We start from the raw sequence: 24,660 nt of genomic DNA, 5'->3' as shown, positions 1-24,660 counted from the left end.
GGAGTCTACTTTACTGGCATAAAAGTGTTCAACAATCTGCCACAAAGTATTAAAAACTTGGGCAATGATACTAAAAAGTTTAAATCAGAGTTAAAGAATTATCTACATGCTCATTCCTTCTACTCTTTAGATGAATACTTCAATGTAAATAGAGAATGATGTAAAATTAAGTTATATTAATTTTTAAGCTAAAATTGCCTGTACTTATGTATGTAACCTTTTGACTTGTTCTGTATCCAAAGGTACTAACCTACTTAGGATTTATAGAATGTAAATAAATTCAATTCAATTCAGTTCCTCAGGGACTCTCCATACTGCATGAATGATGTTAGTATCACTGTCAGATATGAGATAAGACAATTTCATTAAGTCTTCAGAGCAATATATCATATAATATACTTACATGTGGGAGGAACGTTTAGGGAGTCAAATATAAATATCACATGGGATAAGACTGAAGTCATGAAACCCTATATGGAGGAATATGGAAAGGAGATCCAATTATATTAAGTGCCTTTCCAGCTATCACCTAATAACACAGAACTAAGAACTTATCATCAACTAATTATACGCACCTGATACTCATCTCGAACAAGCTTAACTACGTTGGATGAATCACCTGAGAGGATCCCATAAGAGGATCCTTCAATGCTCCCTACCAAATTTTTATATATTTTTGATGCACCATCTGTTATAGCAAATATCAAGTTAATATTATGCTGCTTAGCCACTTGATTAATCTGCAAGAAGAATAAGAAAAATTTAAGTTATTCTAATCTTTATATTGGCTTTGCTTCCATATTTCATAATGAAAGAAAAGCTCATGGCATTGTGTCCATTATCTCTTCACTTATAACTTTTGAACCAAATGACAAATGTTCATAAAACGTGGAAGAAGCAACCATCTTTTTAATTTTCTACCATCAGTACTATCAACACTATGGCTGTCTGGGCTGTCTGATCTTTGGGGTCCCCAAATTTTGTGTGGTAACAGACTTGAAAAATATTCAAAATCTGGGGGCGGGGGGTGTACAATTTTAGTACAATATGAAATATCGTTATGATGGCAGCTATAAATCTATATTTAGCCTTCTGTTTCATGGTGACAACTAATGAATCAGTGGACCCATGTATTAAGTACTCAGCATGAAGATATGTCATAAATACATGCATACGTTTGTATAATATCTTTTTAAAAGGTTAATATTTAGCAAAGATGGCTACAGTGCAATTCTTTGAAGCTATATCTGGCAAATTTAATGTAGTGACAAGCATGCACAGACGCAGAAATTTAAAATCATATGATTATTAGCACGAATGGGTGAGACGAATGTGTATAGGATATTGGTTGGAAAGCCAGAAGGAAAGAGACCGCTGGGAAGACCAAGGAATAGGTGGGTGGGCAATATTAAAATGGATCTTAGAGAGATAAGATGGGATGGGATGGATTGGATTGGATAGATCTGGCTCAGGATAGGAACCAGTGGAGGACTCTTGTGAACACTGTAATGAACCTTCAGGTTCAATAAAATGCTGGGAAATTCTTGAGTAGCTGCAGAATTGGCCGCTCCTCCAGAAGGGCTCAGCTCCATGAGTAAGTAAGTAAGTAAGTAAGTAAGTAATGATTATTAGTTTATAGTCTCCTCTAATTTCACACATAAACAGAAGTATCTGATTGAAAGTAGCCACCACAAGTTCTTGCTAGAACTTCTTGTCCTGAACATGAAGTTATTAACTAATACTTTACTGATTAACTAACGCATGCACTAGAGACAAGATACTTCTTTCAACATTATGAGTTTTCTCACTGTACTTGCAATAATCATAATTGTATTTCATGAAATGAACATGAAACTATAATCACTGAATTTTTATTATTCACCAAAACTAAGGAAATGTGGGAACACCGGGCAACTGGCGCAGCTGCTGCCACTCCAGCGACCCTGCTCTGCGACCAACTGCCCACCAGCAACCACGCTCTGTGACCTGGCAACTTCCGGCAACTGCCGCACTGCGACCAGACAACTCAGCTGCCGCAACATTAGCCAACAGCTATTTCTACCGGCGCACGCAGCACTACATCACCAGCCAGACAGACCAGCCGAACAGCCGTAGAACTTGGTCTACCATGGTGGAACAAACTGCCCTTTTCAGGGCCCACAAACTTTTTGGAGTGGCCTACTATGGAGCAACAAATCCCACAGAAACATTAAATTCTTTCTATTTTTAAAGAACAAAATGACATAACCTCTGACCTGTGAAATTGATGGATAGTCAAATACTAGAGAATGTGTATAATTCCCATCATCAGTGACATAACACTGCATATCATTCGGCTCAACAAGCCCAGCCAACTGTAAAAACAAAACAAATGTTAGCAAAATGTCTCAGAGTTTAACATGGCTTTTACTTATATGCTTCAACTCAGACCATTTGAAGGTGGAGGGGTACCTTACCCAATTTTCTGAATACAGATGTTCATCAGACAATTGGCAAAACCATTTTTAATACTGTTACTGAAATGTCTGTCTTATATCAAAGTACATTATAAATTCATCATGTAATGTTCATTGGTAACACAGTTGTATGTCTCTTAAAAATGGTACCAGATCCTAGCAATCCAAGTTTTTGACTCCAAAATACATGTTATTTATCTCTTTCTACCTCTTTGGTTGTAACATAAGGGCCTCTTATTGCTGTATGTAATAAAATTGAATTTATTCTTTTGTGTGTCCTGTTTCAATATACAACCCATATGTTAATAATTTTAAAAAGAAATATAATTCACTATAATACTCAACAACCTTACGGCCTAACTAACCAACTAACTAATACCACAGAGCTGAGTCCTTGAGAAGCCATCAGTTGCTCAGGTACCTAAGGATTTTCAAATATTTTATGGAACCCAAAGGTTCATTGCTGTGTTCACAAGAGCTTGACACTAGTTCCTATCCTGAGTAAGTTTATTTTTTTCCTTAATGTTAGGGACCAAGTTTCACACCCATACAACCACAGGCAAAATTGTAGTTTTGTATTTTGACACATTTTTGTAGGACCCATTAGCTGTAATTATGTTATGACTGTAATGAGACATCAGTGTGCACATAGTTTTCTCTAAGTATACTTCAGATCAACCTCTTTACTAATGTCAGAGTTTTTTAATTCTTCTAATGGTGTGCATGTTATCTCCCAATAGATTTACATGATCAGCATAGTCCCACTTGGTTTCCCTGGACCTTCCCATTGGCATATTCTAAAGCAAAGTTGAAAAGTAGTGGCAATAAAGCATCCTCTTCTTTCAGACAATTTTGAATAGGAAACATGTGAAACAAATGTTTACCTATGCAGACTTTACTACAGGTTTCATTTAAGCACATTTTAATAAGCCTACCTAGTTTCATGGGTACTGAAAGCTCAATGAGGACAATGTACCATATTTCCCTCCTAACTGCATCATAAGCTTTCTTGGATCCAACAACAACAATTTATTTATTTAACAACAATAACTGTTATACAGTACTGTTTTACTGTAAAGCAATACATCGTATAGTCCGACTTCAATCAGTCTGAATTCACTATAGTCCGGTTTGAAAATTTCAAAACAAACTAAAGTTTAATTAAGCAAAAGAAAAATAAATTCTAAAAAATTAGTACACAAAATTATTTTTAATACATAAATGATCGCTCCCTTTATACAGTTAATTCTCTTTTTGTGTGGTTTTAAAGTTATGCGGTACGATACAAATTTCAATTTTTTCTGGGGTTCCCCATTATATATGTACCTATGCTGAGCTTGTTTGTTCTTGAGCTCTGACAGCTATAACTGGAGGAGGTGAGGAGAGCACTACTTTAATGGAATTTTGGAAGAGCTACAACATCAGAAACGTTATCGAAAATATAGGCGAAGCATGGCATGATTTAACAGCAAGCAATATGAGGGCAGTATGGAAACATATACCACATTTTTCAAATGATTTCATTGGACAGCCACTTGGTTTCAATGAGTTAGATTCCAGCAATGTAATTGAGTGCATCAAATTGAACACTAACAAACTAGATAATGAAACACTTAATAACATAGATGAACAATGGGCTTATGAAGAACGGGAGGACAACTTAGACAACAACGACTGTGTTGAAGTGCCTGCAGGAAAATTAACAGCTGAACAACTATAAAAAATTATTGGAATGGTTGAAACCTTGTCAGAGCATATTGTGGAAGTTGAACCCAATATTGAACGTAGCCTTACAATTCGCCGAACGATAAACAATGCAATTCATTGCTACAAAGAAATGTATGAAGAGAAAAGGCCAAAGAAGAAAAATGTGCAGACATCAATATTGCAATTTTTAGAGAATAAAAAATAAATTGAAAAAACATTTTTTAAAATTATTCATAATAAAGACATTTGAATTCATTAATCGCGTTTTATTTATTGAAAAACGGATAATATTTTTTGAACCAATTATCATTTTTTGTATGTATGTAGTTCCTCGATTAGTCCAGTTTCAAACAGTCCGGGATATTGGCAGAACTGATTACCTGGACTATGCAAGGTATTGCTGTACTCCCAGTTTTTCTTCAGTATCCCCAATAATTTTGTCTAGATAGGGACTTTACATTAAGAAAATGGTATTGGGCAAAATTTGGTAAGAAACTGATAAAAATGATGTGCCTCAACAATTACCGCAATCAGTTTTGTCACCCTTCTCATAAATAAGTAAAATAATAGACTTCTTTCACTGCTGAATCAAATCTTCCTTATTCCAAACAGAATTAATAAGTTCATGTATCTTAGAATGTAGTGTTTCATCTCATATTTGAAACAATTCTGCCATAATTTGATAAATATCTAGAAATTTATACCTTTTAAACCTTGCATAGCAATTTCACATCCAAAACCACTAGGCTCGGGTACTAATGGCTCAGCTGTATTTGTTTCGTTCTCCCAATCGTCATTACATTCAAAGCTGAAAGAAGCGATTCTTCCATTTATTCAAAATGTTGTGTTCCTTTACGGCCTAAAATCTAAATCTGGTAGCTCTGAGGACCAATCCCATGAACATTTAGGAACATTTAAAAATTATCTAATGCATGCAAAATTTGTAAATAACAGGTTCAAGGACAGTTTTTTTCTTTATATAGGCTTGGCAGTTTTGGGGGAAATATGGCCCTGAGACTAGTCTACAAAAAAATCTTCAGTAAATGTTAAAGATTTTTGGAAGTAATTTTAAGGTCAACATTTTGGTACATTTTCTTTCTTCAAATATACTTGTATATTTGTTTCTTCTCCATTTTCTCCAGTTGAATCCCATATCCATTAAGAGAGTGACTACCATACCCTTCCATCACCAGCAAAATGGAAGTCTGCATCCGTTGAGAACACTAGCAAATGCCGAGCTTTCTGCCGCCAGCCAATCTGTTTCTGGCACACTATGGCTTGCATTATTGCATCAAAACCTCCTTCAGGAAAATCCAGATTTCCAGAGACTTTAGCTTCATTAACTCTCATCTACTGAACAAAAACAGAGATCCACATTTCGTTACTTTATTCACATTTACTTGCAGTTTTTGATATTCTTATACACATAACTCAAAACAGAGAGTTTGAGTTTGAGCACTATAGCATTATACAATGGAACAGTTCCGTCCATAACTTATAGCACAGTTTTCCATTACATTACATTGCATTGCATTCCATGAATCCAAAGTTAGTCAAAATTACTGTAGGATGTGGAATATGTCATATCAATACAAAACATATGTACAGACCCAATGGAGTTCTCACACAAGCGAAACCAAGAATACACAGTGACTACACACAAGGCTATTTAAAGATACATAAGTTATTTTCTAGACAATGGGTATTCATCAACAGAGTAGAATGAATGTGTATTTAAGTATCGTTTCAGTGCTATTTTAAATCGTACCTTTTCATTCATAAGACCTTTGAGATCAGATGGCGGGTTATTAAAACTGTTGATCCCCGCAAAATATGCGCTTTTCTGAAAGCATGAGAGGTTAGCAATTGGTTTATGAAGATAGTGTTTGTGTCTTGTGTTAACACTGTGTACATCTGCATTTGTCTGAAAATGTTCTTCATTATTTATAATGAAGTTTATTAATGAATATATTGTGATGTGCATGGCACAACAGGAAGTAGGGGTCCTGTGAACTCTGCATTCACGCAAGTGATGTCACATACCCCACTCCTTCCATCATTACGCAACGCTCGGTAAACACCCCTCCCCACTAAGCTGTGACGTCACGCAACAGGTGAATCCGTGCAGTGACTCTTGCTAGGCAATGTGTAGGTGGAAACACCTGAAAACAATACCTGATATCTGTTGCCAAGCAGCAAGGTGTTCTCTATGTTGTCCGTGCTGAGCCTAAATAAGGAGCAGCGAACACTATTCAGGAGTATTAGAGTATTGAGCCAGTTACCAGAGAGAGAGTTACTAGTATTCAGTATGAGTTGAAGTCCAGCAGCTACGACTTGAGTGGTATCGAGTGAATGGCACTGACTACAGCAGGAGACGTAACTGTGATACTGCAGATGGCAGTAATTGTGAAACTGTGAATTGTGTAAGTGTGAGAGCGAATGTGGAATAAATTCACTAGATCCAAAATGGCATGAAGTTATTTGTTGTGTGTCAAACACACAACACATGACAATATATATTCACAAGGCAAAGTTAAGATCTGTAGTCTCTTAAATAGATCTCTACAGGAATTACGGGATTTGACACCCATCATGAATCTAACAATTTTCTTTTGCAATGTAAATATCTTTTTACTGTCAGAAGAATTACCCCAGAAAATTATTCCATACTTCATTAAAGAGTGAACATAAGCATAATAGATTGATTTGAGAGTGTCAATGTTACTAATATGTTACATGAATCTAACTGCATAACATGCTCTACTTAACTTTGGAATCAACTGATCGATATGGTTTTTCCAGTTTAAATGATTATCAATCTGCAAGCCAAGGAATTTTGTGTTTACTCCCTCTTCTATATATTTATCATTATATCCTATGTTTAATGGATATTGTGGTGAGTTTTTATAAATTTTATTACATTTGTTTTTTCTAGGTTCAGGGACAGCTCGTTTGCAGAAAACCATTTACTCATTTGCGGAAGAACCTTGCTTGATAACATGCAGAAATCATCTAAATTTTTACCAGAAATTATAACACTAATGTCATCTGGAAATATTATAGGTGTTGATAGTGTAGGAGGGAGGTCATTTATATAAATTATGAAAAGCAAAGGCCCCGAAATTGACCCCTGTGGAACTCCATGTTTTGTTATTCTCCAGTTTGAGTAGGTACTTTGGATTGAATTTGATGATTTTATTTCAATTGTTTGTTTTCTATCTGTTAGGTAGGATCTGAACCAACTTAATGTTGTTCCTTGAATGCCAAAAAAATGTAATTTAGTTAATAAAATTTCATGATTTACACAGTCAAAAGCCTTTGCCAAGTCACAGAATATTCCACCAACGTGCTTTTTTTATTAACAGATTTCAACACACTGTCTGTTAACTTAAAGGCTGCATTTTCAATAGAAATTCCTTTCCTAAAGCCAAACTGTTCTGGGACTAGTATATTGACACTCTGAAAATAATGGCTTAACCTATTGTGCACAACTTTTTCAAGAAAGCAGTTAGCAGTGAAATTGGCCTGTAGTTTGACATACTAGTCTTGTCCTCTTTTTTATGTAGTGGTCTTTCTACTGAAATCTTAAGAAGATCAGGAAAAATTCCTGTGGATAGTGAGTGATTACAGATGTGAGTTAATGGGCTACTGATTAGAGATGCAGAAACTTCTAAAATTTTACTTGTTATTCTATCATAACCTGAAGAGTCTTTTGTTTCTGAGGGAATGTATTGTACTTTTTATTTCAGTTTCAGTGGTTGGAATGGTTTTAATATGAGGGAATTTTCTAGGAAATGCCTCTCTTAAGAATGAAATGACATTATCTCCCACTTCCTGATGCAAGTTTAGATTTTCTCTAATTGTTAGAAAAAAAAAGTATTGGAGGCTTCTGCAATTTCTCCTGGGTCCTCAACTTTTTCATCATTTATAAGGAGAGAGGTATCTGTTCAGTCAGATGTGATTTTCCTGTTTCATGTTTTATTATATTCAGGTTGTTTTTATCTGATTATTCGATGTTGCTATAAGCCTTTTATGCTGCCTTTTAGCCTCTTTTATAACTCCACTCAGGATTTTGCAATACCCTATGTAGTATGCTCTCATGTAGGGATTACTCCTGCTCCTGCTGTCTACATAGACGCCTTTTATGTGTACAAGATATTTTTATTCCTTGCGTAATCCAGTGGTTTTTTATTCTACTTACACTTTTATGCTGCATAGGAAAACTGGCTTCAAAGATATTTAGAAAAATATATAAAAAAGAGTTAAACTTATAATTTGTATCCTTATTTTTGAAAACAGGTTCCCACGTTTCATTTTCTATTAGTTGTTGAAATTGAGCAGTGGTTTCACTATTTATTTTTCTGGTTCTCTATTTCAAGGGTGTTGAATTTATTTCCGCAATAATATTATTTACTGTAAGAAATTGAGCATCATGGTCAGAGAGGCCGTTGACTATAGGAGATATACAAGAAGAGCTTAACCTTGCATTATCTATAAAGATATTATCAATGGCCGTGCTTGAGGAATTTTGAACTCTTGTTGCGAAATTCACTGTGTGTGAGACAGATTGTATGTCGTTATTAAAGAGTTCACNCTGTTCAGTCAGATGTGATTTTCCTGTTTCATGTTTTATTATATTCAGGTTGTTTTTATCTGATTATTCGATGTTGCTATAAGCCTTTTATGCTGCCTTTTAGCCTCTTTTATAACTCCACTCAGGATTTTGCAATACCCTATGTAGTATGCTCTCATGTAGGGATTACTCCTGCTCCTGCTGTCTACATAGACGCCTTTTATGTGTACAAGATATTTTTATTCCTTGCGTAATCCAGTGGTTTTTTATTCTACTTACACTTTTATGCTGCATAGGAAAACTGGCTTCAAAGATATTTAGAAAAATATATAAAAAAGAGTTAAACTTATAATTTGTATCCTTATTTTTGAAAACAGGTTCCCACGTTTCATTTTCTATTAGTTGTTGAAATTGAGCAGTGGTTTCACTATTTATTTTTCTGGTTCTCTATTTCAAGGGTGTTGAATTTATTTCCGCAATAATATTATTTACTGTAAGAAATTGAGCATCATGGTCAGAGAGGCCGTTGACTATAGGAGATATACAAGAAGAGCTTAACCTTGCATTATCTATAAAGATATTATCAATGGCCGTGCTTGAGGAATTTTGAACTCTTGTTGCGAAATTCACTGTGTGTGAGACAGATTGTATGTCGTTATTAAAGAGTTCACTTGTTTTTTCTGACTACTTTCATTTAAATAGTTTATGTTTATGTCTCCACATATTATAAACTCAGACTTTGGATTGTACAGATATTTTAAAGTTGCATCTAGTCTCCTTAGAAATTCATTAACCTCTCATGAAGGGGCTCTGTACAGGCTTAATATAATTAGGTGAGATGTTTTAGTTACTAGCTGTATTGCACAGATTTCAAAGTCTTGCTCCTTACAGTGATGAGAAATATCAATTTTACTGAAATGTAGATCTGTCTTAACAAAAATACACATTCCTCCCCTCTGTAGGCTCTTTCCACAAAAACTTGAGCCTAACAGGTANTAGGAAAACTGGCTTCAAAGATATTTAGAAAAATATATAAAAAAGAGTTAAACTTATAATTTGTATCCTTATTTTTGAAAACAGGTTCCCACGTTTCATTTTCTATTAGTTGTTGAAATTGAGCAGTGGTTTCACTATTTATTTTTCTGGTTCTCTATTTCAAGGGTGTTGAATTTATTTCCGCAATAATATTATTTACTGTAAGAAATTGAGCATCATGGTCAGAGAGGCCGTTGACTATAGGAGATATACAAGAAGAGCTTAACCTTGCATTATCTATAAAGATATTATCAATGGCCGTGCTTGAGGAATTTTGAACTCTTGTTGCGAAATTCACTGTGTGTGAGACAGATTGTATGTCGTTATTAAAGAGTTCACTTGTTTTTTCTGACTACTTTCATTTAAATAGTTTATGTTTATGTCTCCACATATTATAAACTCAGACTTTGGATTGTACAGATATTTTAAAGTTGCATCTAGTCTCTTTAGAAATTCATTAACCTCTCATGAAGGGGCTCTGTACAGGCTTAATATAATTAGGTGAGATGTTCTAGTTACTAGCTGTATTGCACAGATTTCAAAGTCTTGCTCCTTACAGTGATGAGAAATATCAATTTTACTGAAATGTAGATCTGTCTTAACAAAAATACACATTCCTCCCCTCTGTAGGCTCTTTCCACAAAAACTTGAGCCTAACAGGTACCATTCATTGAGAGGAGCAGCAGTTCCTGTTCAACCATGTGATGTTCACTCAAACACAATATGTGAGGGTTTATGTTGTCTATTTCAAAAGAGTGTAGTAATTCTCACTTTTGCTTCTCAAGCCTCTGATATTTTGGTGAAAGATATTTATTGCACTTAATATTTCTGCATTTTGTCTGTGAATATCCAAGACTGCTGGACTACATTTAACCTTTAACATCCGAAGTTCCCCGTTCGGGCCAGTGATGAGTAAGGTCATCGTGGCCAAAGTACGCCATTTTGGCCAGTCGGGCATTTAAACTCTGCTAGCGGAAGCATGTGCACACGCCGCTAGTAGAAGCGCATGCACAGTCCTAATATTTATTTTTCAATGTAGTAATTACCAGACTGACTTGAGTAAAACCCTAATCGAGGCATTAAAATGATACTTAAGTGAACAACAACAAAAAGAGTATACATATGAGTTATGCCCAAACTCATCCACGAGCCAGTACTTTTATTGCAGATTCTGCAGATTAATGTGTTAAAAATATACAGTAAAATTCGATGTATATTTTTGTTGTTATCTGCTTCATGTATATATAGGCTGAAGTGAAACTACAGTATTCGATTTCACTACGAACACACAGAAAACAGATCGCACTCTGTATCTCAGCCACGATGCAGCTGTCTATTCACGCCCATAGAAAGGGCAATAATCTTTCGCAGCTATAATGGAAGGTCTTAGCACTGAAGAAGGGACCTCTCTAGCTATTTCTTGAATAGCCATGCTTTCATTCTTCTGTCATTTAGTCAAAAGATTCGAAAATCTGAAGAGTATAACAAAAATGTAAGGATTTCAGCAGAGAACCAAATGATTTTATTGCTTCCATCTGTTTTATGGCACCAGGCACTGCTAAAATTTGTCAAGTGTTACAAACAAACGAATTTATAATGCAGAATAACTCTGTGACTTGGAAACCAATTTTGCAGTATGCATCAAAATTAAAAGAAAAAACTGAAAATAGAGTATAACATTTTGTATAAAATTTTTCAAATCTTCCGTTGTAATATACGACAATATGTTCTTTGCTGATACAAACAAAGTTAATTCCATCCATTTATCATAAAATTGTGTTACACCATTTTTAAACACAATGCTTAAAATTGTGTAAGCGCCCTAACAGGAACAGACATTTAAACACAGAGTAGCAACATGCATTTAAACGCGCACCAGCAGCGGGCATTTAAATAAAATTAAAAGAAAAAACTGAAAATAGAGTATAACATTTTGTATAAAATTTTTCAAATCTTCCATTGTAATATGCGACACTATGTTCTTTGCTGATACAAACAAAGTTAATTCCATCCATTTATCATAAAAATTGTGTTACACACACCATTTTTAAACACAATGCTTAAAATTGTGTAAGCGTCCTAACAGGAACAGACATTTAAACACAGAGTAGCAACATGCATTTAAACGCGCACCAGCAGCGGGCATTTAAATAAACTCTGGCCAGCTCAAGCTTACCACTATTTCAAAAGCCCGGTGTTTAAAGGTTAATATATGATAAGCATCTTGGTGTTTTTGAATTTAATCTAAAAAAGGAGACACCAGTGTGAGACATGTCATGCTCCATCAAGGCCTGATCAAGCCTTAGATTCATGCTCTTAACCTTCCCATTCATCCACAGCTTGTCATGCCTCTCAAAGAGGCTGACAAATCCCACATTGGTGTTTGATGTCCTCTCTGCAATGTAGTCGTGATCATTTTCAATTGAATAATGATATTCATTTATTCACATTCCATAAGATCTTTACAAGATCGAAAAACAACCAGTTAGATATAGAAATCATCAAGTAGCTTAATCACATCTTGCTTATCAATCAAGCAGCTGTCAAAAAACAATTAATAGTAGATAAGGTTTACATTAGTCATAAAAGAATTAATCTTAAAGACAATAAAAACATTGGATAGTTTCTATCCAGGCTATTCCCTGGCCCTCCTACTATAATAATATGATCTTGATTGGTAAGGCCTTTACCAAGCTTCCCTGTATCCTCAATAACCTTTGCAAGAGGAGAATAGCAGAATAGCTCTGGCCACTCAACTAATTTCACTGAAATGTCTTCAGTGGTGCAAAATGCACAGCAATTTCAGTATCTTTTAATCTATCCAGTTTCTTGTGTCTTGAAACAGTCTCACAGGAAGTAAAAATCATGCAGTAGGGCTTGAAACAAAAAGATATGCATTAAACTGTGCTGCATTGATTGAAATTGTCTTACCGAAAACAGGCTGGTGTTTGTATCAAGCTTCAGATGGTTTTTGAACCCATAGGGTGGAGCACATGGTTGTTTACTTTTCAGAGTACAGGGCACCTGCAGTCTAGTAAAAATATGAGTAATATATTTGTTATGCTAGTCAAAACACTGCAATATATGTTATATGTTCGTTATGTTTCAGAATACTGTCACAAACCCCCATAAACAAAGACAGAACAGTTTGAATATGAGGAGTTATAAGTTCAAAAGGTCAAACTAATAAAAAGTACACAAAAATTATCACTTGAATATACATATATTTGTATTTTCAGATGTACCACTCTTTGTATTTTTATTGGATTACACTTCTTGTTTTATAAGAAGAGAGAGATATTGTCTCTTCCATGTGTGAGTGCCCATATACAACCATACCTCTCCCCAATAATGTTTGAACCAATGAACATATTTTCATGAAACTAGTATAAACATCATGCCACAAGAAACAACTAACCTGACTTTTGTACTTTCCAGCTGTCTTGCAGATAATGCAAATGTGACAGTCACATTAACTTTATATTAGTCAGAGAAACACTAGCACCATTTAATATCAAAACCTGAAATTTTGCTTAATAACAGATCTTTTAAAATTGTCAGCTTCTATTAAGAAAACAGTCACAAAATTGCATGCCTTCACAAGAGAGCCCACAGCAAGAAGTCAAGAACCACTGGATGCATGTTCCTCTATAATGGTTAACATACTTCTATTATTAAATACTCACTTTTCTGGCACTGTGCTGACATATGGCATTTCAACTTTATCAACAAAGCTGCCAAAGCCAAGTCGAAAGTCCCTTGTTAGTGCTTGCATTTCTGCTGCCAACTTACTGCCAAGTTTAGAAAGGCTGTCTTTGTCATCTTCCATGGATGCAGACAGATCCATTAGGTAGTACAAGTCCACTGGATAATCACGAGTGTGTTTGTATTTTAATTTTAATGAATATTCCTCTCCTATAAAATACAAATACTTCTATTGTGAAGAGCATAATTATTTGGAGGACGGGTACTAAAAATTAACAATATTGAACTGCTGAATTTAATTTACATTTTACTTAATTCAGTGATTAATTATATCTGATTTCAGAGTCCCAGGGTTGACTTTATCACTGTTAAATTACACCTGTGATAGGGATATTAATGAAGCAGCATAGTCACCAATTCTTGTTCACTAAATTCCTCTACGTAAGATGAAGCTCAGATATTATCTGTCCTGAAAGAAATTCTGTTTTTTTTTCAGACGTGTTTCATTCTAATATCGTGTTGTGAAATGTCTGACGTAAAATAACATTTGTACCTCATGTTCTTCATACAACCAGGAAAGAGGGTCAAGGAAATCTGTGAGAAAAAATATATCTGGCAATCAAATTCTCATCCATTGAAAAATTTTGACTGACTTTCACCCCCTAAATATGGCCAAATATGATTCATGGTCTGGTCACCCATTAACACAGCACACTGGGATTAAGTTGCTCACTTTTTTAAGAAATCTCTGATGACAGGAATTCATTTAAATGAAACCTATAGTAAAATCCATATATGTAAAAAATTTGTCTAATACATTTCTTGCCCACAATACTTTGCAACAATGAAAGTCAATAGAATGCAGAATAAAATCAAAACATAGTTATAGCTAATATATCCTTTGAAAATTCGGCAAAGTTCAAATAAATGTGAATAATCCTAGCAAATTAAAATTGCATAAAAAAAGGTAAAGCTACTCTAGTAACAGGACGAGAAGACCCATGTGGTTCTGAGATGTCGAGGCTCCCACATTTTCCTTTGACAATCGGCTCATAGATGGTGGTAAGGTTGTAAGCCTTATGTGCCAGCTGCCCTTTACCCCCCCCCCCATGAAAGATTTCTGGTCCTCATTTCTGTTAGAGGCTGAGTTGAACCCAGGGCCATAGTGCAGCTGGAAGTATTAGGTAAATTGAAAAAATCCACCTCATCATGACTCAAACCTGTGACCTTCCAGCTTATAGCATAGTGCCTCAACAAACTACACTACCATGTGCCCCCAAATTAAAATTGCATATATGTAGAAATTAAATGCAGATTAAATATGGAAATTCTTGCTATTGTTCAGTTCAGAATCTTCTCTCTTCCTCTGTGCTGTCTTAAAACATAATAATTAGAATAAACAAACCCATAATTTAGTTCAAATTTCTCCCTCATGGTCACCACTGGGACCAGACATCCCTGACCCTCTGACTCCACTCACGATGCCAGGCTGCAATGGACAACAGTTTATGTATAAATATAGTGGGTGAACACAATACTCATCATATAAACCCCTCACATTGCAGTCAGACATATTCCCTGACATGTTGGACACCAACTCCATACTGACATAACTGATAACTGAAGAACGCTTCATTGAATTTTATCTGTTGTTTTGTATGGGCGTAAAATTCTTTCAGAGTAAGGGAAGAACACAGACTGAGGGTGTTTGAGAACAGGATATTGAGAAGAGTATTTAGAACATAGATAAAACAGAATAATGAGGTGTTCCATAATTTGTATTTTTGCCAATATTATTAGAATGATCAAAATGAGGAGGATGAGATTGGAAGGTCATGTAGCATGCATGGGAGAGAATAGGGAGGCATACAGAATTTTGGTAGGAGAGCCTGAAAGAAAGATTAGGCATAGATGGGAGGATAATGTTGAAATGGAACTTAAGGATGTTGGTTGTAGGGTGTGGACTGAATTCATCTGGCTGAAGATAGGGTCCAATGGAAGCTTCTGTGAACATGGCAATAAACCTTTAGGTATCAAACAATTTCTTGAGCATCCTAGCAACTACCAGCTCCATGAAATTAAGTCAGTTTGTTCTAGCCTTTAATTTCATTCCCAACAGGATGGAAAATTTATGCAGAGCACAATGATTGTAGTGGGTCCATAATGTTATGTCTGATTATGTCACAAACTGTTAAGACTTACAGGAAATGTATATTTGGAATAGAATATTAAATTTGTAATGAAAATCAATTCAGCAGTTTTCAAGTTATTGCATATGGGCGAACAGAAAGAATGGACTGATAGACAGGTACATCTTTGGAAATTTTAATTGTGAACACACAAAAGCTTTTGGTAAGATCTCCTATTTGTTAAGAATCAATTATTATTTGAGGAAAAGGCTAAATGGGATGAGAAATATGAAGTATTTGGATACAGAAAGCATGTATGTATATTCCCTCCATTACTGCTGTAACAATGTGAAGACCAGTGACTGTAACTGCCTCCCAAATGTCATATGCACTTACCAACATGTAGTTTCAGCTGAACTCGCTGTGGACGGAACAGCACATCAGTGCTAAAATTGTTATCTTGCAGTGTTCTGTATTTGTCATTGTTTGGTTTGGGATAGATGTAATTTCTTCCACACCGGACTGTACCAGATTCAAAGCAGCGATTCATAGTCTCTGTGTTGAAAATCTGCAATAGAAATCCAGAATTACGCATTTTATAGATATGTATATAACAATTTAATGGATCACTTACTCTTCAAATCTAAAAACTGTTGGACTGCGGTCTGACAATGGACATGATAGTGATTTTCTGGATGTTGGACCGAGTTCTGCAGAGTACCTTGGTGTATGACAAAATGAAATGTCTAATATACATTTATGTTTTTTTTTATTTAAAAATTCAGCTGTTTAGCTCTGAAGCAAAAATTAATTTCCTACATGTCGGACTGAGTCAGTCAGGAGAACCACGAATGAAAAAGAATTCTATCTTCTGGGATATACCACCCTGTAATCTGCTGAAAGTCAACTGACGTTCTGGAGGAACATGTCAAATGCATGTTCCATGTCAAAGAGTAAACCAAGCAAGACATCAATATGAAGAAGACAGCAAGCTTGTTTGCTGATCTCTTGATTGGTTTACTCTTTAACCCTGGTGATGGTGACATATTTTTCCTAAATGTCAGTTGATTTTCAAGACTACAAGAAGTTATATTCCAGGAGACAGAAATCTTCATAACCACTGCTGCCAGAAACTCAAATCCTGTAGTCAACAAACAGAAGACTTTCTATGCGCTATCATTGTAGTTAGTTATAAAATGTGTAAGTTAATGAGATTTATAGTTTTGTGTAGTTGCTAGGTAAAAGTGTTAAGTAAATCCAATTATCAGTCCAAACCCTTTATCACAGTATTATTTATCTGCGTGAAATTGAATGCTTAGTCTCGTGAATGAAAAGGATGTCAGAAGTATTTCTACAATTTTGTCTTTAAACAGATTTTGAGATTTAATATTACGGCCACAGCCGGGATAGCGCAGTCGGTTTAACGACTGGCTACGGGGCTAGACGACAAAGGGGTCGGAGTTCGAGTCGCAGTAGGGACAAGAATTTTCTCTTCTCCACATCGCCAAACCGGCTCTGGGGTCCATCCAAACTCATAACCAATGGGTAACGGGGGCCCTTTCCCAGGGGTAAAGCGGTCGGTGCGTGAAGCTGACCACTCACCTCCAACTAACGCCGAGGTTAAGAAAATATGGATCTGTACATCCGCTCCCCCATACGCCTTCATGGCGTAGTGCTTAATTAGTTAAGCACAGGTGCAACTTTAGCTTACCTTAACATTACTCGTATGGCCACCCAGTGCTTTCTTTCTGACAGAAAGAAATAACGTGGTCTAATAGCAAAAGAAATGGTAAAGTTATCTCTTGTTCTTAAGCGCCAAATTATGAAAATGTATGATTATTTTTAATCTCGGCTTTTGATGGAAGTGAGGAGGTTTCGCGCTTCGGCCGCTTTACTCCAAGGAAATACTGGTTAAGCCCTAGATTTGTTATAGACTGTGGCGAAGAGAAAAATCCCTGTCTGTACTTAAAATTGAATCAGGTCCTCCACTTTATCCCTGGTGGCTAATGTAATTGCACTTTTTTCACAAAAAGAAAAAAAAGTCTCCGTTGCAACACTAACAAAAATGGCAACTTTAATAATCACAACATTTTCGTGTGAATATGATTTTCATGGTAAAGTTTATTACAATGGTGAAATCGCGCTTGTTCGGACATTCATTTGCGTGTTTCATCTTCGAAACAACTCTGGCATATTTGGTTAAATCAGGTATGCGGAACACAAACTGAAAGTTTTTGCGACGATTTCATTTTTGTCAGTGTCTGTCCATGTAACTCGTTATTTACATGAAGCGCAAACATAATTTTATTTATTCCTAAAAACGACTAACCGTGACATAAAATTCAGACGTCTTTAACTACTGTTTGTTAGGAAAGTTTTAGACGTGGTTAATATGTAATGGAATAAAGATAAAGCTATCCCTGCAACAGGCCGTGGAAGCCCAGCAAGTTTCCTGATACTCATTTCTGTTAGAGGCTGAGTTGACCATGCCGTATGAAATACAAACTCAAAATTGAAGCTGATACGGGGAGAAAATAATAAAACAAAACATATTTTAAGTCAACTTCATGCTTTAATTGTATGATCAATCATCGTTCCGTTCTATACCTCCCTCGATTGCTTAAGTCAATCAATTAGCTGATACGTCTTGTTAAATCCCGCTACGGACAGTTCTAATCATTAAGATTTTACTGTGAAATTAATGGAGACATATATATCTATGTTTATTCCAGGATGCGAAAGTAACATTGGTCGGTACTTGCATTTCCTTCTCAAACGGAAGGACGTTACCACATCCGGCATCGAATTTTCACAATTCCTGTACTTGCACATTTGAATTCACCAGTTTCTGGATATATACAAGCATAATTTACCAGTAATTTTATATGGATACTCAGAAGGGTCAGTTTAAATTACGAGTATTTGAAAATAGTGACATGATGAAAATTTGTTGTCTTAAGAGGGGAATTAATTTGGGAATAGGAGATGTAACATAATGAGAAACTTTGTTATTTATACATAAAATTGTGCTGTTTGGGTAGTAAAATTAAGTGGGCTACGATGGAATGGGAATTTTGCTTGGATGGAGACGAATGCATAAAGCGTTAAGGAGGAAGCCCTCTGAAAAACGATCACTTACAAGACGGAGAATAACATGAAAATATGAAACATATAACATGAAAATTTTGAGGGAAAACAGATGGCGAGGACAGGAGACTGATCGACCTAGCTCAGGATCTAAGGAAGAACTTCGTAGAAATAACTTAACAATTTAACGGGAATGAAATCGTGGAAGTCACGTTGGGTTTTAAAGTGACCACTTGGAAGGCCGAGAAGAAGACAGAGGACATCAAGAAAAATATTTTGGAAATAGGTTGCGCGGGTGAAATGTGGATGGTACTGACTCAGAATCATACCCAGTGCCAGGGTCTGATATTAACAGTGCTGAACTTTAAGGTTCTGCAACCACAAGGGTAAGTTAGAATCTGAAATGCATTCAGTAGTAGTATATCAGAACCTTGAGATTGCCATTCAGCAGTACAAACAGCTGAAAACAACAAAAATTCCACGGGAGATAAAGTTGGGCTATTTATTTCTATCAATTTTTTTTTATTTTGGGGAGGGAGCTATCTTACGACATTCTATCTGTGGTCTAGTAGTCAGACTTCATGGCTACAGATCCAGAGGTCCCGGGTTAGATTCCCGGCGTTACGAGATATTCTGAGAAGTAGTTGGTCTGGTCCACTGAGCCTTGTGAGGATAATTGAGGAGCTACTTGAATGGAAAATTTGCGGTTTCGGTCTAGAAAACCGAAATTAATGGCAGTGGGGATTTATTGCGCTGACCACACAACACCCTCTATCCGCTAAAGGTGGCACTAACTTCACCGACAAGCGGCGGTCGCTCGGTCGGTATAGTTCGCTTGCGGACTAAAGCCACTGATTTCGAATTTTTGTATCTACGTGTAGATTGTAGCATCGAATGGTAAGGTGTGATGCCTGTTGAAGTGGAAAAGTTTTGGAAGGAAGTAGCCGTGGCCTAGTTGAAGTACTATCTCGGCATTTTCTTAGAGAGATTAAAGAAAACCCTTAGTCAGTTCAGCCGGTGTCTCTTCCGACATTCGACCCGAACTCTTGAGTACAGTTTCGAGCGTTACCAAACCAAACCTCTCGGTGTTCCGTCAACTTCCACACTCTTGACACCATGCTTATGGAGAACGTGGCAATCAGTGCCGGTTTTTATGGAGCGCAAGAAACAAACTGTTTAGGCCCTGACTTCTCACAGTACTGTACCGAAGAGCCTGAACCTCCTTTGTGCACCAGTGACACCACAACTCGCCAGAATCACAAATACGACGTATAAACCGTTCTAATTTACGTAAACTACTTTCCTTCAAATGCTTCCATCTATATATAGGGACTAGCACATATTTCGTTACACGATTTAAGTGTAATTTCTGCCAGCATGCCTACAAACCGACACTCCTTGCCAATTGTCAGAAATATAACAGTTTCGCACCTTCCCTATATGGATCAAAATAGTTGCAAACAAAAATCTGTAGCTATGTATATTATTCAAGTTATGCTATTATTCATACAACTTTCGACTAAGAAAAATCATAAGACAGAGTGAAGAGGACTAGATTATGTACCACTAAAACCTCCCAATCTGCTGAATGCTATTAAATCTCTGTACGACAACACAGCATTATGATCAAGTCGGACCACAAGTGCGACATGGAAAATCTCCATGAAGGATTAGACAAAAGATATGAACTCCCCCACTGATGTATCACATTTATACACTCAAAATGCTACAGGAATTGAAAACTGTGCTAAAACTTAATGTTATTTGCAGACGACTTGCAACAAAACGTGACAAATGTGAGAAAAATATTACCAACATATGTGAACATTTCTAATAAAATCAAAGCTATGGAAGTGAAGGGGAAATATGTGAGAAGAACTAAATTAATATCGATGGAAAATTATAAAACAGTTAATGCCTTAATATATCTGGTATATAGTATATCAACACATGAAAGAACATGGATCTGCGAGAGAATATTCTGAAATATAATTAAATGGAATTGTGAATCGAAACTTTCGGAAAGACCAGAAATACAGTTACGGATGCAAAATGAGCTTTCGTGACCTGTCCTTACGTATAAGAGCGAAATATATGTGCTGAGAAATCAATTAAAGAAACATACGGAAGCATTTCAAGTGAGGGTTCTGGGTTCGAGGCTACAGTGAGGGACAAAAGAAAAGTGAGGATAAACGAGAACGTCTAGAAACAATATATAGTCAAAGAAAATAGACAGTAGCAAAGAAACTGAAAGGCGCATGTAGAAAGGATGACCATGAACGTTTATCACGGCACACATACTATTATAATCCTATGGGAAGACGGGACCTAGGACGAAATAGGAAGAAATGGAGGTAACAGCCCAATTAGCCTCTGAACAGGATTTGGCCCAGTACCTGCTATGATAGAAAATGAAAAGGAGAATACCGGATTTCAAGCGGCCAACAGCAATGGCTCAAACCGAAGGTAATCATTGATCTCGTGGGCCTTTCATTTCACACTCAACATGAAAAGAAAAAGACACCAACAAACATTGTAGGAAATGTTGTATTATCGGGTCACTCGCCTGAGAAGCAGAATTTTATGCGAACTGTTACGTATGGAAAACATGTACTACATAAAGATAATCTATGTAACATATTCGAAGCTATCAAATGTTTCAACATATAAGTGTGGGGTTTTCCTGCATGGAGCTTATACACTGATGTTGACTGTGATTACGTAACTACTTAGGCTTCAAACCGGATATCCTTGTTGATAATTTTGCGTTTTTCCAAGACGGTTTCGAAGTTCCTGTTACAGCAGATTTTGTACTTCTTTGTGGTAAATATCAGAAGAGTCTGAGCAGGTCTGACAGTCCATTACTGCAAGAAATCGATCGTTTTCTAAACTGCGGCTAAAATATCCCTAAGCTGTATCATCTGCAGATAGTGACGTCGATCATTATATGATCATTGGAATATTCTTTTCCTTGGCACTACAGCCCCAGTGGGCCTAAGCCTACCTCCATGAACCTCTCCGTTCACTTCGGTTTTTCTAGATCTTACACATTCGGTAGGACTCCTTGGGCGGGTGATCAGCTCGTCGCAAGGCCTCTACCTGTACAGAAACACAGAAAAACGCACACACACACAAACTAAACATCCATGCCCTGAGTGAGATTCGAACCCACGATCCCGGTTTCCAAGCGAGCGAAGACAGTACATGCCTTAGACAGCTCGGCTACCGTGACCGGCCATTAGAAAATTATTAGAGTTAATTTTTAGCTTGCAATTAGAATCAAACGCAGCATAACGGAGATTTTGTTGAATACGAAGAATTGTTATTCAATAAAGTTGCCTCCTCAATGTATAAAATACCTTCAAAGATGTTCTAAAGAGACAATATTTTGTGACGTCTGCTTTCGATTGACATGTGATGGCGAGTCTCGATTAAGAAGTCAAGCACGATATAACGAGATTAATTTAGCTGTGATTTGATTTTAAGTGCACTCTACTGCAATTCTGATGATTTAAATGAATCATCAATGCGTCTCTCCCCGGAATTGTTACGGGGAATATCCAGGTCCCTACACCTATAGAGACTACAGTCACAGCTCTCTAACCCCATTGCAAATACAACTAACATTGTGGTGGCAGGTTCTGAAGGTCCAAAGCAACCAACGGACACGATCCTGATTCAGTTCTATCCGCTACCCGTCCTCATAACTTACTTACCTAAGATCCATCTTAATGTTATCCTTAAATTCCCTTTCCGGTTTTTCAAATGAACTTTCTCTAAGGGTCTCACCATAAAAATTCTGTATGAATCACTTGTAATTTGACTTCATGTATTCCCACTACATCCAAACTACACTGCTGTAGCTCTGTAGCCAACTATTCCCAAAGTTATGCCAAACTACGGGAACGATGGTGCGTCATCGTCAGTTAGTGACGTGGACCGTTACGTCACCAAAAGAAATTCACTATATTCTACTTTCAACATACGTCCGCTTTCATACGCCGGTGGAAAAAAAAACACACAAAATGTTTTTATCCCGTACAGTTGCCTACACAAGGTATTACGTACCCTAATTCGTAGAGCATATGACCTTTTATTAGCATAACAAAAGAAAATGTTACTATGAATTCCTGCACTGTTAGCTCTTCTCGAAGATTTATGGAGAGGGCATACCAAGGAAACTGACAACAGCAACGCAACTGCAGTTTCCGAGAATTGTGATCAGCCCGAGTACTTCAGTTTCCCCTGCCAATCGTCATCCCCCAAATTGCTTCGCAATCACCCTCACCTATCATAATATATAGGCCAGAATAGGCCAGAAGCGGCCGCAGTACAAGGGACTTAGCAGTAAAAAAAAAGCCTGAGTTAAACACAAGTTGCTGAATGGAGCAGCGCAAATTGAGGAAAGTGCATTGCAGTTTCCTCAATTTGCGCTGCTCCATTCAATACCTTGTGTTTAACTGAGGCTGATAACAATTCTCGGAAATTGCGGTTGCGTTGCGGTTGCCAGTTTCCTTGGTGTGCTCTTGCCCCTACGGTACGTACTGAGGTGAATCAGGAGTAGCCTCAATCACAGATTATCATATTCGACTCCCATGTTCTGCACCTAATACAGTCACGTCTGTTGAACTCTAGGTTTTTAATTATTTGATGTTAATTTTGCCATCATAATACGTTTTCTACACTACACGGATATTAAAGACTTCTATAGACCGAAGATTTAATCAGACCTTACTATCAACAATAGTATATAATATTTATTAACGGTATAGAACTGAAAATGTTTACCTCCGCGTGACAAACGTCGCTATAAGTACTTCTCGTTAGATCTATATTCGACGATAATTTATAAATTTTGTAGTTAAATTCGTATCTTCTGATTAAGGTGACAGTCCTGGCTGGTTTCCAAGTGTATACCGACAGCGATTCTGACATGAATTCCCAGAATCAAATTTATTCTTAGTTAACACGGCTCAAAACGGCAGGCGCAAAACCCAATAAGCGCTCCTTTGTAAAGCACAAAACTAAATACCGACTGAACCAATGCCGGAAGAGTTCGATGAAATACTCGTACGTTACTGCCAGTTTCAGAGAGATGGCCAATTTCTATTATTGCTTAATATATGTAGTTGATATAGCAATGAAACAAACTCACCGGTTCTGCACACCATTGGCAACCTGCAGTACGGATACAATTCTTGCATTGTTCGTGCATGTAACACTTATCTTTCGGTGCCGCAGGAGCGATCAGCGCAGTGAACACGCACAGCAAGTGGATTATCTGCATGTCTCCTGACAACTGGCATCCAGCCTCACAGAACTTCCTTTGTACTTCGTACAAATAATCGCATTTAGTGGCAGTATCGTGCCGCTTTCAAGCGAGCCTTTCAAGTATCGTTTTACGTCCTGATTTACATGGAACGGAAGGAATGGTGAAGACGAAAGAAAGATGTTTGGGAATGAAGACATATGGGAAGAGAGAAAGAATGCATGGAAAATGGTGAAAGAATGGAAGAAGGAAGAATGGTAGGAGTTTAGTTAATTACAGCATGTGGGTTCCATTCAAAATGTACAAAAAATTATCTGCTTCACCAAAGAAGAAAAAGAGAACGCGAAAAAGCAGAAAGAACGGCACAAAAAAGAAGCAAACAATAATGAGCGTACAGAAAGGAAGAATCCACGGACCAAGGTGTCTCATAAAATGATAATGAACGTTGATAATAGGACCTAAAAGTTCAACACAGGTAGTATGTACCAAATCCTGCCACTAGACTCACAACAGCTAGTCCTTTCTCCCATCCTCACAATGCATCTCTTGTAATGGTATCCTTCCATCTCATTTCTGCTCTTCAAACTGGATTTTTCCAAAATATTTCGTCTTCAAGGTCAAGGTCTTTTATTTGCATACCCATAAACGCATGACTTGGATGCCAAAACGTTTACATTATTTTTTATTTTAAAAGTCGAG

At 36.7% G+C, this 24,660-nt stretch overlaps 1 protein-coding gene across 1 annotated transcript in view; it reads right to left on the bottom strand.

Moving 5' to 3' along the window:
• Positions 1-24,025, bottom strand: part of LOC111866238 (integrin beta-PS) — a gene marked incomplete at its 3' end in the record, with an annotated part of 32,411 nt that extends 8,386 nt beyond the window's left edge. Inside the window, exons 1-7 of the mRNA XM_023855003.2 lie at positions 23,848-24,025; positions 16,002-16,173; positions 13,458-13,686; positions 12,703-12,802; positions 5,343-5,513; positions 2,256-2,354; positions 576-740 (exon numbers count right to left, since the gene is read on the bottom strand). Coding sequence (XP_023710771.1) covers positions 576-740; positions 2,256-2,354; positions 5,343-5,513; positions 12,703-12,802; positions 13,458-13,686; positions 16,002-16,173; positions 23,848-23,979 — 1,068 coding nt within the window. The remainder of the gene's footprint in view (positions 1-575; positions 741-2,255; positions 2,355-5,342; positions 5,514-12,702; positions 12,803-13,457; positions 13,687-16,001; positions 16,174-23,847) is intronic.
• Between the last annotated feature and the right edge of the window lie 635 nt (positions 24,026-24,660).

Source organism: Cryptotermes secundus, unplaced genomic scaffold (genome assembly GCF_002891405.2).
Source record: "Cryptotermes secundus unplaced genomic scaffold, Csec_1.0 scaffold872, whole genome shotgun sequence".
NCBI lineage: Eukaryota > Metazoa > Arthropoda > Insecta > Blattodea > Kalotermitidae > Cryptotermes > Cryptotermes secundus.
This window is presented reverse-complemented; position numbering and strand designations above follow the sequence as displayed.